Source organism: Poecilia latipinna, unplaced genomic scaffold (assembly GCF_001443285.1).
Source record: "Poecilia latipinna isolate Pla-1442-1.1 unplaced genomic scaffold, P_latipinna-1.0 Scaffold250, whole genome shotgun sequence".
Classification (NCBI taxonomy): Eukaryota; Metazoa; Chordata; class Actinopteri; order Cyprinodontiformes; family Poeciliidae; genus Poecilia; species Poecilia latipinna.
In genome coordinates this window covers 511,522-524,526 of record NW_015112866.1, presented here as the reverse complement: position 1 = coordinate 524,526, position 13,005 = coordinate 511,522, and the positions used below count along the sequence as shown (strand labels likewise).

Sequence of the window (13,005 nt, the reverse complement as noted above, 5' to 3'; positions counted from 1 at the left end):
AACTGGAGGCTGAGAGTCCACATCAGAGTAGAGATGCACCAATCCAATATCAATAACTGCATCGGTCCCAATACTGAAAAAACATTCTATATTCAGCATCAATGACAGCGTGCCCAATCCATAAGGGCAGATCTATACACTCTCATTCTATCCTTTGTGCTCCCGAGTGACGTCATGCTTTATTATTTTACATTTCCTCATTCCACTTTCTGAACCATTTGAAAGAAAGTGTGTTGTAGTTTATTTGTTGCGTTCAAACACACTGCTCTTGTATTTAAGTGTGCTGTATTGGTGCAGACATATCAGATCAATTTTTAATTCAGTACATTTACGTCTATGTTTTAAAAAGAAAACATTTTAAGTTGATTAAATGTCGTTTTTCTGCACTTGATCGTATTGGCTGATGCTAAACCTCAAATATCTGCATCAGTATTGAAAGTGAAAAAGTGGATCAATGCATACCTACATTATTGCACTACATGCATCAGATGTGTCCTATTGCCAAACTATAACACACCACAACATATCCAAACTTGAGGTAAGGTGAAAAAAGGGTGAATATTTGCCCTTCTGATTGCATAAGAAAACTTTAAGCTCTTTTAAAGAAACAATTTAAATTTAGCTTACATTAGCTAAAGTAAGCTTCATAATTGTTACTGGTGAGTGGCGACACGTTTTAGAAACAAACCCCTGTTTTATTGGCAAACGTCCACTAATATAAACGCTGGTTATGAGAGAACAAGTAGAGGATGCAGTACAATAAACATTTTATTTTCTATTCCCTAGACCAGATGGATGGATAAATAATAGTTAAGCTAAAAGTCAAACTTTCTGAAACTTAAAAAAATAAAATAAAAATGATCTACACGTTTTCTTTACGCCTCAATAGACACTTTTGGGTAATCAATTGTCACCTCTGGTTTCAGACGATTAGTGACAAGCTTGTAGATGCAGTTAAGTAAGGAATAAATTGTTGAATGTGTTGCAAACTCATTTACAAAATACATTAAAAAAAAAAGGAAATGTATTTAAACTATGATCGCTGGGGCTTAATATAAAACTACTATTTTGCCAGATGCTGTTTGAACACAACAACAAATAACTTATAAAAATGCAAAGCTCTTACTTCCCTTTAATGTACCATCTAGAATGTGATCTCAGATTTCAATATACGGCTGTGTAAAAATACTCTCTCTGTTTGCGTACTTACAAATCTCTATGGGATCTCACAAAGGTGTGTGCGCTGCCGTTATGAAGGACAGTTGACTGGCCACCAGAAACCATAGTGAGAAGCTGTCTGTAGATCTCCTTCTCCTCCTCACGGATGGACTAATTAAAAGAGGAGGAAAAGAATGACATTAAAACCAAAAAGAATTAAATGAATCAGATGTATAAGCACAATGGCTTCCTGCCCTCATGTCCTACCTCCTGAGCTGTGCAGTGGGGTCCAGCTTTGTTTAAGCGGCTTGATGACGTGCTGTGAGTCGGGCTTTGCACCACTTTGATTGGAAAGGTTTTCTCATACATGTGGTTGCAGGAACTGCTTGCCGTACCCACTCCTGACAAACTACAGACATGGTTTGGGTCATTAAAAAAAACATGGGGGGGAAAAAAAGCTTAGACAAACGATGTCATCTAACATGGAGGATATTTTCAAAAGATAACCAAGAAGCAAGACATACCTTAAAGTTCCATGCGGCCGGAGGCTTAAAGGCCTGCCTAGCCTTGGGGACGGGTGCAGCTTGGTGTGAATGGCGGGTCGCACACCGACCGAATGCCCATTTGTTTTTGGCACCTCACGATGTGCAGGACTCATACAAACTTGTCGCCTACAAACCTTTGATCCCATAATCATTCTGTCATTACGCAGCCAGTCTGAAATTGTGGAACAGAGAAAGACATGCTTTTTAACCTGCAGTAGCTCGGCTGTGAACGAGTTAAGGAAAGATATTAGGGAAGAAAAATATTAAATACTTTTAGAAGTTTATTGCAAAAAAAATACTCTTGCTTTAAGAGACAAGTTTACCCGTTTTGGGTGTTTTCCACTCCAATATTGTTGAAGGAGCAGCAAACGTTTCATCCAAAGAGTTCCTGTGAACAATCTTTGACACACACAAAAAAAAAAAAAAACAGATAAATGCTTTTGTCATTTTTGTTACCGTCTCTGATTTACTGGTAATCTGTTCATCTGAGTGACTGCCAACTCAAGGCAGATGTAGCCCCCAAATTTCCTGAGCTTTTTTCAAAATTAAGGCAAAGTGAATTTTAGCAACAAAAAAAAAAGTCAAGTGTCGACATGTGTCACATCCAAGGAATAGAAAATAAAATGTTTATTGTACTGTGTCTACTGGATGCTAATAAGCACCAGATGGATGTTATAACTATGACAAAATATACTATCAACTATTTTTTTTTTTTTACCAATTTGATGCATAGATTTAAATAAAACTACAGTGGTTTTTGAAAGCGTTACAACTTCAAAACTCTTAAAAATTTCCATCATACATTTCATACAGTTTAATTTGCTTCTAATAATGTAAAATAAATGTGCTGGCAGAAACAAAGTTTCTCTGGCTGTATGGAGCGCCAAATGTATTGGCATGCGCTTTTCAAAACTTCAAGTTGCAACGTATTGACCGGCATATTTGTCAAGGAGTGACTGCAGGTTGGCTTGACTAATTACCTCTCTAATAACATCTTGTTACACCTAAAGAGTTATTTTCAATAATGCATATTGGCATGTATAATGCTCTGCTCAATAACCATGTTTATTTGAAAAACAGTACTACATTTACCAGGTGTTTTTTTTTTCAAGTTTTGCTTTGGTTTTTAAACCAAGCTACATTTATTCAGAAGTATCATGCCATGGGAATGTCATGCTGACTCAAAGGAAAAGGACATCTTTGAAGTCACTTCAGTGTCATAGTAAAAGAGCTTTAAACTCATGGGACAGCTTGTCAAAAAAGATTCTCTTTAAAACCTGAACTTTATAAACTCTTGGAAATTGTCCATGCCCAATTCTGGCAGTCTTGTGAAAGATGATTTGACATACTATTTCTAAAGCTTACCGGTCTCCTTGGGTAGTCTGCTGCTGATGTTGAGGGCTGGGGCTCTCCGGAAGGGGAATCAGAAGAGTTTGGCAGAATATTTCTCAAAGTGGGGTTTACATTTTTCTTCATCCATGTAGCTACATTGCTACTATGATTTTTAACGCCTTCAGCAGCACTCCTGACTGAATCAATCAAATCTCCTAGAAAATCATTACAACAATTTAAATTCATTAGCAATTACTGCGATACCAACGAGGTTTTAAACCCTGACAATGATGTAGTTGAGCGAATATGCACATACCCATTCGTGTTTTCTTAACTATTAAGTGTTCTTGATCGATACTGTCGTCGTCTTCCAAACTTCAAAATAGAGATAAAGACATGTTATTAGTGCGTTAAAATGAAAAAAACAAAAAACAAAAAAAAACAAAAAAAAACTTCAGATTTCAGATACAAACACAAGTTTCAAAAAGTTGTGTTCCGTTAAAAATATATATAATTTAGCTTAAACAGATAAAGTATTTACAGCTCGTACCAATCAATTGGTCTTTTTCTTCTGACTGGAGCATTTGTCGGAGTCGGGTGTTCAGGTGAGTTTTCCACAGCCGGTTCTCCGTTGCGAAGATTGGCAAAGCTCGTTTCTATCCATTCGTAGATTTTATTCAGCATGACTTTAAAGTTTCATAAATGACAGCGAGAGTTTAAAGGAAAAAAAAACGCTGTGGTTGCTATCAGTCTGAATTATAGTCGAGTTGAATGAGGCTTCACACGCCTCATTCAACTTAGGTAGGAAAGCTAAGGCGGTTTCAAAGGGCAACACTCCCCCTAAACATGCTTTTTACTTTTCCAAGGAAACAACTAACCGTTAGCCTCTTAGCTCGGAATTAGCCGTGTCTAGCTAGCGTCGTTAGCCACACGGCTAATTTATTGACTCCTGTTTAAATTCCCAGAGGAACGCCATAGGTCGCTGTTCTCGCGTTCGGAAAATTTGCTCTCATTTTTAGTTGCAGATTAACGCATTTACAGATAATTAATATGCCTATAAAACGTAAATAAACCCGTTGAAGTACAACATCTCCCGCTTCTTCCTCATTCAAAACCACATCATGGCTGAAGCTGACATAGCTCTGCCGCCGAATCTGATTGGATGACTGGAGGTTGTAAAATTGAGTGTTGTGTAAATGTATTGGTTTAGTGCACACTTAAGAAAAGCGCTTTATAGACGTCACACCCGCTGGCGTGGAGTTTAAAGACATGGTTCTCAAACTCTGGTGTAAGTACCTCTGGTGGAACGTGTGTTTATCTTGTGGTATTCATTTGAAATTTTGGGATTCAATATTTTATTCAATTTAATTATGATGAATCTTTGAAAGTGATCCAGAGGAGGTGCTTTCTGGCTATACATGTTGTTAAACTACTCTGACGTTGAAACTTGTTTCTTTTAATTGCACATCATAGCTGTGCTCCAGTATCTAGCTGTGGAAATTGTAAATTTATATGCACAGTCAGGCTAACTAGTATTAGCAATGTCAGCTACTGATAACGGACTTGTATGTATTTTATACTTTCAGGATAGTTAAAAACATGCTTAATAAAGGAGGCATGTTTTACGGTAACTATTACATATTCAGGTTGATGTGCAGTTTTTTGTATGTAGGCCTAATAGTTTCTTTTCTGTCTTATCTAACAAAAATGTGCTCCTTACATAACATTGTGGAAAATTGCAAATTGGACTTTTCATGTCTTTCTTCGAACAGTGGTTTTGTTGCATTCTCTTTTCTACGGAGGCCTGATTTGTAGAGCGCACAACTCCGTTGTCTTGTCAACAGACTTTTCCATCTGTGCTGTGAATCTCTGCACCTCCTTCAGAGTTACTGTGGACCTCTTATGCTTTCTGATGAGTGCCCTGTTGGACCACCTGTCAATTTAGGTTAGATGGCCATACCTCGGTAGGCTTGCATTGTGGCATTCTCTGTTTGGATCACTGCTTAATAGCTCTGTGATATCCAAAGCTTCAAATATTGCTTGACAACATAACCCTGCTTTAAACTTCTCTACTTTCTCTTGTCTGTTATATTCTCTGGTCCATATGATATTGTTTATTTAATGATGGTCTCTCACAAACCACTGAAATGTTCACAAAACCCTATTTATACTGAGAATAAACGACAAATGGAAATGGAAGCAAATGGAAGATAACTGTCAATTTTATTTAGGGATATCAGAGCAAAGTTGATTAACACATAAACATATTTTGTATTTGAAAAAAGAAAAAAGAAGAGATATATACTTTTTCTTGTATTTCACCAGTTTGTACAACTTTGTGTTCAACTTTCCAACCAAATCCCTCCCAATGATTTCCAAAACCATGTGGTGAAGATATTAAACAATAAATGTAAAATATTTTGGTCTGATCTGATGTTTCTATAGTGGAATTGCCAAAATAAACTTTCAAATATTTAACAAGAACTGTAACACAATATTAAAGTTGTTGAAGCTCAATTTATTCAGTCATAACTGGTGACTATAATCATACACACTCTTGAATAAATAGGACAGTAACACCAATTCCAGGATGAAATGCAGAGTCCAACAACATATTTCACCAGTATAATAACAGTAAAAGTAATAAAAAAGACATTTTAAAACTCCTATAAATTCATTTGAAGCATCAGACTCCTAACTTTAATGCCATCTAAAAATAGTAAAATAAAGTGGAGGATTGCTTGTGGAGGAAGCTGAATGCTTCCTCCACGAATGCAGTCCCTTATTAAAAGGTGCATAAAGTCTCTCCGTGTTTGGCACTATAAAGTTGAGATTTACTGACAGATATACGGTCAAGTTGATTGAAAGTTCCCGTATCAGTAACTCTAAAACCTATAAGGCTCAATCTGAATATCTTTCTGAAAGACATCAATCAAGAATTCTCCATTGAAACATGTTGATTCAATCACACAGTAGACAAGTCACATACAGGGATTGCATAAAACAGGAACACATCGAATAAAAGTTTTGTAGTCACACAAATCAAAATAGTCACGACTCTGGGTTAAATTATTAATGTGCACTGACAAATTTAAATAAGTATTAATACCACAATAATTTGCACTGAATGTGAAAACTGTTTTCAGATTTCAGCCCCGACGAAAATGTATCACTTACTGTCAAGTTGTTAAATACAGCAGAACACTTTCAATTCACAGTATAGAGATGATATGACTAGATGCATATATATTTTTGAAATGTATTTTAAAGTTACATTTATCCTACCCGTCTAAAAGAAGATCCACAGCAACACTCAAAAGATAGAATGAACGTTATTTGCATAAGTTTGAGCTAAGAGTCATGCATTATGTTTTGTTGTTTCCATTAATCCTAAAGGAGCAATGACATTTGTTCTTTGCACATGATTTATGACACATACTGATACAGCTACTATGGACACACCCAGAATGTTTCATTTACATCGAATGTAGAGACATCACAAATCACTGATTGTTTCCGGCTCATAAAGCTTGTAAGTTAACTGTTGGGTTCACAAACATGCTACAAATCGTATTGGAGGGTATCAGACAACTTTGGGTGGAAATATTTATGAAAATGTGTCTATGTGGAGCTATACAGGAGATTTATAAAGTATCATAACAAAAAAAAACTTTTTCTGAAAACACTGTCACCATGGTTACCAACATCTTACATTTTTTTATGATGGTGCAGCCCTGCAGGTTTGAAGGGCGAGCTTAATCTCGCTTTGTTCCAAAGATTTGGAGGAAGAAGGAGAAGATATACACGATGTCCAGGTAAATGTTGAGGGTGGCAAACACATATTCTTCAGGACTCATGGTGTATCTCTTGTTCCCCATAAGCAGCTGTGTGTCGAATGCCAAGAACTACAACAGACAAAGTAAGAGCAGTTAACCCACCACTTACTCAGTTGTCTTTTGCGTCGCATCTTCTACATCATCATAAATGCTCCACTGTAAACATACTCTTACCATTGTAAATAGAATGGCTCCCAGGGCGGCATAAGTGGCATCCAGCCAGGGTACCTGCAAGGTAAAGATGTATTTTCCATAATATTGTTGCAGTAATTAATCAGGAAGCATCAGGGGTGAAAGTAGGCGGGTACGGTCGGGTACTGCGTACCCCCAGAATATTTAGCGGGGGTACGCAGTACCTGCAAGAGAGGGGAGCGGCTGTCTAGTGTAAAAAATCAATGGGTCCACTGTGCAGCCGTGAGTGCACCCACTAATCAGCCATGACTGATTAGTTTTTCAAGGACAATCTAAAACACGACTTAATAGGTTAATAAATAGCTTTTCCCCCCATTTCCTATTGTTTCTGAACTGTTTGTGCTTTGTTAGAGCAGGGGTGCGATACGTTGATCGCAGAAGGTTTTGAGTCGATCTCGGCATTAGGTGACAAACTGAACGCCGCCAGGACGCCGAGACCTGCAAGTCCTCCTCTGGCTCCTTTTCAAAACGTTCGTAACTTTATTAAAGAACAACAAGAAAAAAAAAAGAAAAAAAGAAAAGAAAATCAACAAAATGTGTTAAAATTAATGACCCAACAAAAATAATAATCTCTGTAATTATTGTTTCAACAAGGTGTTGCGCAAATCTGTGCGTTTCGGTTCCATTACCAAAATAGCAGAGCAGGAGTTTAAAATTAACTAATCAACCACCACTGTGTTCAGGGGAACTCTTTTCGCAAAATAAATATCAATCCTGAAAACCTAATATTGTAACGGACTGAATGTTATGTTTTTAAAGTACTCGCTGCTCGGCTCGAGGAGCGAGGAGGAGCAGTTGCCACGGCAACGGGTGTGCTAATGACAAAGAGAGACGGAGAATAAAAAGGTGCGAGTGGTTTTGAGTTGATCACCTGTTCAGGTTATTTTACCTTTGTCTACCTTTGCTGTGGCGCATTACAGTCGCTGTAGTTTCTGAACGTTCAATAAACGACAAACTTGGACTTATTATCTCGTTCGTCTGTGAGTATATGTCATTTACAACAAACATCAAACACGGTAAATATGTTTCAGTAAGTATTTAACAAACAAATGTCTTCTACTGCGATAATTATGTGAAATTAAATTGTCTAATATTTAAAAAAATAATAGTTTGGGCATCTCGCTTTGAGCTCAGAGTCTGAGAGGCTTTTCCTCTATCAAACATGCTATTTATTTTGTCTCTTATTTTATGGAAATATTGATGTTGATGAGATTTTCTCCAAAAATGATAACCTTTTTCAACTTTTATAGCTCCACTGTTGAAAATGAGGCTCTAACATTCACAAATGAAATTGAAATAAAATCCAGTCCAACATCTGGTTTGAGGTGATTCCTCTGGAACCTTTGGAGGAAAAATATCCCAACTTCAGAAGATGTGCTTTGAACCTAAAGGAGCTCTATGGTTCCTACTGTGAGTATGAGAGTCATAACATGATGGGTGAGGAGGCGCCATGTTAGGAAGATGAAGTGGAAGCTGCAGGATCTTCAGAACAAATAGGTCATGATGCTAGGCCTACTGATTGTCCCTCTGTCTGGACAAAGGATCAATATAACCAGTTTAAAAGCTAAAATTAATGGTTATATGCTAGACATGGAAAACTGGGATGCACTCCATGCCATGATGTTCAGAATGTAGGTCTCATGGCATCTCGAGGTGTCAACATTGCAGCCAATGGGCTGAAGGAAATATAGCTTTATTTTGTAGCAATTCAAGAGCTAACCAGCTTTTATCGCTTCGCAAAAAAAAAAATCATCAGCAAAGAAACGCCAAAGCACACAAAGAAGCAACTGTGTGTGTAAAACTACTTTCACCCCTGGATAGCATACTAACAACCCTATTGTTCAATGAGTTGATTGAAGCAATCTGGATCCTAGGAAAGCTGACCTTTCACAGACATTGCATAATCTGACCTAAACATTCGAAGAAGTCCTTCATTATGACATCAGATTGAAATGAAATACCATATAAATGCCATTCCTGAGATAGAAGGCGTTACTAAAAACTGGTTTATTTAGATGTCAAAGTATTGTCTGCAGTGAATGATTTCGTTCTGTTAGTTTAGAACTTAGCTTTAAGCATTTGACACGGTGCAGTCTTCTTTCTGCAATGAGTGTATTAGTTTTCCTGTTTCTTCTGTTGACCATTTTTTTTAGAATACTCCAGAAAGACTACGTCACCACCATATGGCCCAGTGGTGTCATTTTCAGACAACAAGGATCAAGTAGAGTTCTTTGCCCTGTCAATGGAAAAACACCCCTTAAGGGAAACTTTGAGCCTTGAAATGTGATGCCAAGATGTCCCGACAAAGTATCAGTTTAAAGCAAGCAGATAATGAGAACACATGGCACCTCTGTGATGAAAAGTCTTTAAACAATCAAATACGTAAAACCCAGAGTTATTCACACCTTTTTACTTTTTTGTGTGTGCTGTTTTGCTATTAATTATTTTAGTGTTGCTTTACAATTAAGAATCATGTAGAGTCTGGAAGTGGATTCTTTGACTGACTGTACTTACATATTGAAAAGGCAGGACAATCGCCAGCACCAGTCCAGAGATGAACATCACCACACAGAAGATGAACAGTATACCTTGGCAAGAGGTCACATCAAGCTAGAGATGAGATAGATAGATGGAGAGAGAGAGAGAGAGTGGAGGAGGTGGAGCAGATACTTAAAATCAATTAACTGGACATATTAAAAACGATCCATCTAAATATGGGGTTTGAACGCCAAGGTGTGTAAGTTAGGATTAGTTAATTTATGTGTTTTCCATGGGAGAAATGTATCTTAGAAAAGGGGTCAATGCTGCCCAAGACAAAGCAATATTTCAAAGTCAGTTACAATAAATACAGAAAACTAGCAGAAATCAACTTCTTCTTTCTTTTTTTTTTTTATAAAAAAACCCCACATTGGTACACAATATTAATGTGCAAAAGAAAACACGGACTTCAGATGTGCAGTACAGCCACACAAACGATGCCTCTTCACATACAATTCATCCCTTTCACACAATTCAATATCATTTTCAGAGCCTCCTGTTACCTCGATAAGGCCCTGACAGTCGTCCATTAATCAGGCTGATCGAGAGTGGTTCAAACGAGTGTTTAAGTGTGTAGCAAACACAGACAGAGAGACCATTTGCCTCACCTTGGTTTGGAAGCTGAAGACTGTAACAACAAGGCAGACTGCGGCTGTGATGCCGAGGCACATCACTACTGACTTGGTGTTATAGAAGCTATTAAAAGAAAAATAAACATGCAGAATTTAATGTATGTTATTTTACTGACCACATCAACATTCAGAGAACAACAACAAAAAAAAACAACACACCAAACATATTAAACTAAAGTGAATGATATGATCTGTGCCTGGACTGTTCCTGATACTTCAGCAGATGATGGTACGAGTAAAATCCTACATATAGCAAGACGTTACAATTTGTTACAGTGGATCCGTGGCTTTTTGTTACACAACTGTATAGAGAGACATGTTGGGTCTTAAGGGCAACTTGGATGCCTTTTATTAAATTTGACAGTCCTCTTTTGGATAATCTATGTCAATGATATACTTTGCAAAGCACGGTCACATTTTATTTTTTAATATAACCCAGCGGTAAATTAGAAATAAGAAATGTATTTCTGTGTGCATGTCCTGTGCTGATCTGTTCTGCTTCTTTTTTCTTTTTGCTGTTATTTTTGTGTAATAAGTAAATGTTTAATAAAATACTATTAAAAAACAGCAAATGATGTAAACAAAAACTGGTATGCATCTGTATTCAAATTCACACAACACTTTTCAAACGTTTATGTGTAAAAAAGAAAACCATGTTCTCACTTTTATCTGGTACTTTGTGATAGTCTACAACCTAAAATCCTTATATAACCCTTTGAAATTTGTAGATATGACATGAAAAATGTCAAGAAGTTCAAAGAGAACGAGTTAACAATATAAATACAAAATTTACAATATACAAAATGGCAGAGTTTAATTTAAGGGAACAGGAAAAGAATATAAATTGATACCTGGACAACATTCCGGTCATGTAAGAAAGGGATAAAGTCTGTAAAGAAATACATATTTTTAAATAATGTCTTCCATTCTGGAATATGTTAAAAACTATGTTTACAGACTTAACAAATGAGAAAAAAAAAGAAATCTATAAACAGCTATTTTTGACTTACAAAGATGGCAAGCAGAATCAGATTCCATGGAAACTGTCTCCTGCAAGATAAAAATCAAATCAATTAGATTTTAGTCTTTATTGATTTCCCATTTATTCTGTAATCAAGTCAATTTTGAACAATATTGATTTACCTGGGTGCAGAGCAGCATGACAGAGTCAAGTAGGTGACAAAGAACACCACACTGCCATGCAGGAAAAATACAGTTAGGCATGATTGGCAAATAAATGAATAAATGAATGAATGAATGAATGAATAAATAAATAATGTTCATTTTCTTAAATATTGTGTGCTCTTTGAAGGTGTGACTTACTATGAGGCCCAGTACCACCCAGGGTTGGTTTGAATGTAGTCTTTCACTGGATCACTAACAGAGAAGTAAATCCGTAAATAAATAGCCACAAAAAACAAGCTGTAATAGTAATTAGGTTACCAAAAATTAGGAAGACTTACCAGAAGGTAAAAACAGCCACAATCGCAAAAGTGACCAAAAGTTGGATCATCAAGATCGAGTACACCTAACAGAAAGAAATCCAGAATAAATAAATCATCATAGTGTTTATGTTCTGATGTCAGGGAGTCACATTTTAACACTGGTCTGTTGTGACAATATTCCTGCTGAACGAGTAAGACATGAAGCTTTGTGATACCTTACGAATGAAGACTCTTCTGATGTTGACATCATCCCAGGTGAACTCTGTGAGCATCTCCACATCGTTGTAGCAAGGAGCACTGACACCTAATGGTCACATTCATTTAGGTCATGTCAGTCACTCCAATTCCTCACACATTTATACACGCTCATTGTTGCAATGCCTTTTCAGTTCAGTAAGTATGGAGTGAAAATACTCTCAAAATACCACAGCTGGGCTTGAAATATGATAATATGTGTTTAATCCTACCTGCAATAGCTTCCTCATATGTGGGGGGAGGTGGTGCCACCAAGGCCTCTCCACTTGTGGAGTCATTCCCCTTGTTAGCAAGTGACAGCTGAATGAATAAAAGATACACTTTTTTTTTAACCATCAACCTTATTACAGTTAACAAGTTTACATTTCCCTTAGAAGTAAAATCTCACATTTTCACACAAAATGTGAACAGGCAACAGGATGAATACAAGAGCACAGCACACATATAAGATCCCTGTATGTAAAAGATGTTGACAATCTGTCCTGTCACTTAAAAGAATATCAGGTACATTAAGTTGGTCTGCATTAAGTCCAAATTAAAAATACTGAAGTTAGAAGTTGCTATCAAAAAAATGTCCAATGGGTCTGAAAGGCACAATATTTAACATCCGAAATGTGTTAGTTACCCCTTACAAATTTGTGTTATTTGTGTTGTGTTAGCTTAGATTTTAAGCTAACACGACATTTTACTACTCCATGCAACTATTTTCAGCCTAACAGGTTTAAATTTGTGGTTTGCTCAAAATAAAAGAACATAATTTTGAGCGTACATAATTTTCTAAATAACTGAAAATAGTGTCTGATATGGGGGTACTGAAGGATAACACAAACGTGCTGCGCTCTGGAAAGAAGTGGAGGGCTCGTGGTGATGTAACGCGTTAAACAACCAATGACGCATTTCATTCAGAACCATAAACAGGCTTTAGTAAAGAACGGCATTCACTCGGTGCTACTATAGATCAAATCACTTTAGCAGCAGGATCATTCATTATATATCAACAGATTGATATGATCAGTGAAGGCTCACACACACACACATATATATATATATATATATATATATATATATATAT

At 36.7% G+C, this 13,005-nt stretch overlaps 2 protein-coding genes across 3 annotated transcripts in view; both read right to left on the bottom strand.

The window, feature by feature from the left end:
- The window catches only part of senp1 (SUMO specific peptidase 1), a 14,682-nt gene extending 10,467 nt beyond the window's left edge, over positions 1-4,215 (bottom strand). Inside the window, exons 1-7 of the mRNA XM_015032803.1 lie at positions 3,586-4,215; positions 3,352-3,410; positions 3,069-3,250; positions 2,027-2,102; positions 1,683-1,875; positions 1,426-1,567; positions 1,211-1,329 (exon numbers count right to left, since the gene is read on the bottom strand). Coding sequence (XP_014888289.1) covers positions 1,211-1,329; positions 1,426-1,567; positions 1,683-1,875; positions 2,027-2,102; positions 3,069-3,250; positions 3,352-3,410; positions 3,586-3,719 — 905 coding nt within the window. The 5' untranslated portion in view covers positions 3,720-4,215. The remainder of the gene's footprint in view (positions 1-1,210; positions 1,330-1,425; positions 1,568-1,682; positions 1,876-2,026; positions 2,103-3,068; positions 3,251-3,351; positions 3,411-3,585) is intronic.
- A 1,092-nt stretch (positions 4,216-5,307) lies between these two features.
- Positions 5,308-13,005, bottom strand: part of LOC106947651 (protein lifeguard 2-like) — a 12,563-nt gene continuing 4,865 nt past the window's right edge. For both annotated transcript variants that reach the window (XM_015032802.1, XM_015032801.1), the window contains 11 exons: positions 12,146-12,233; positions 11,894-11,982; positions 11,697-11,761; positions 11,557-11,610; positions 11,377-11,427; positions 11,244-11,283; positions 11,085-11,122; positions 10,210-10,297; positions 9,578-9,673; positions 7,046-7,099; positions 5,308-6,940 (listed from right to left, as the gene is read on the bottom strand). In XM_015032802.1, coding sequence (XP_014888288.1) covers positions 6,791-6,940; positions 7,046-7,099; positions 9,578-9,673; positions 10,210-10,297; positions 11,085-11,122; positions 11,244-11,283; positions 11,377-11,427; positions 11,557-11,610; positions 11,697-11,761; positions 11,894-11,982; positions 12,146-12,233 — 813 coding nt within the window. In that variant the 3' untranslated portion in view covers positions 5,308-6,790. The remainder of the gene's footprint in view (positions 6,941-7,045; positions 7,100-9,577; positions 9,674-10,209; positions 10,298-11,084; positions 11,123-11,243; positions 11,284-11,376; positions 11,428-11,556; positions 11,611-11,696; positions 11,762-11,893; positions 11,983-12,145; positions 12,234-13,005) is intronic.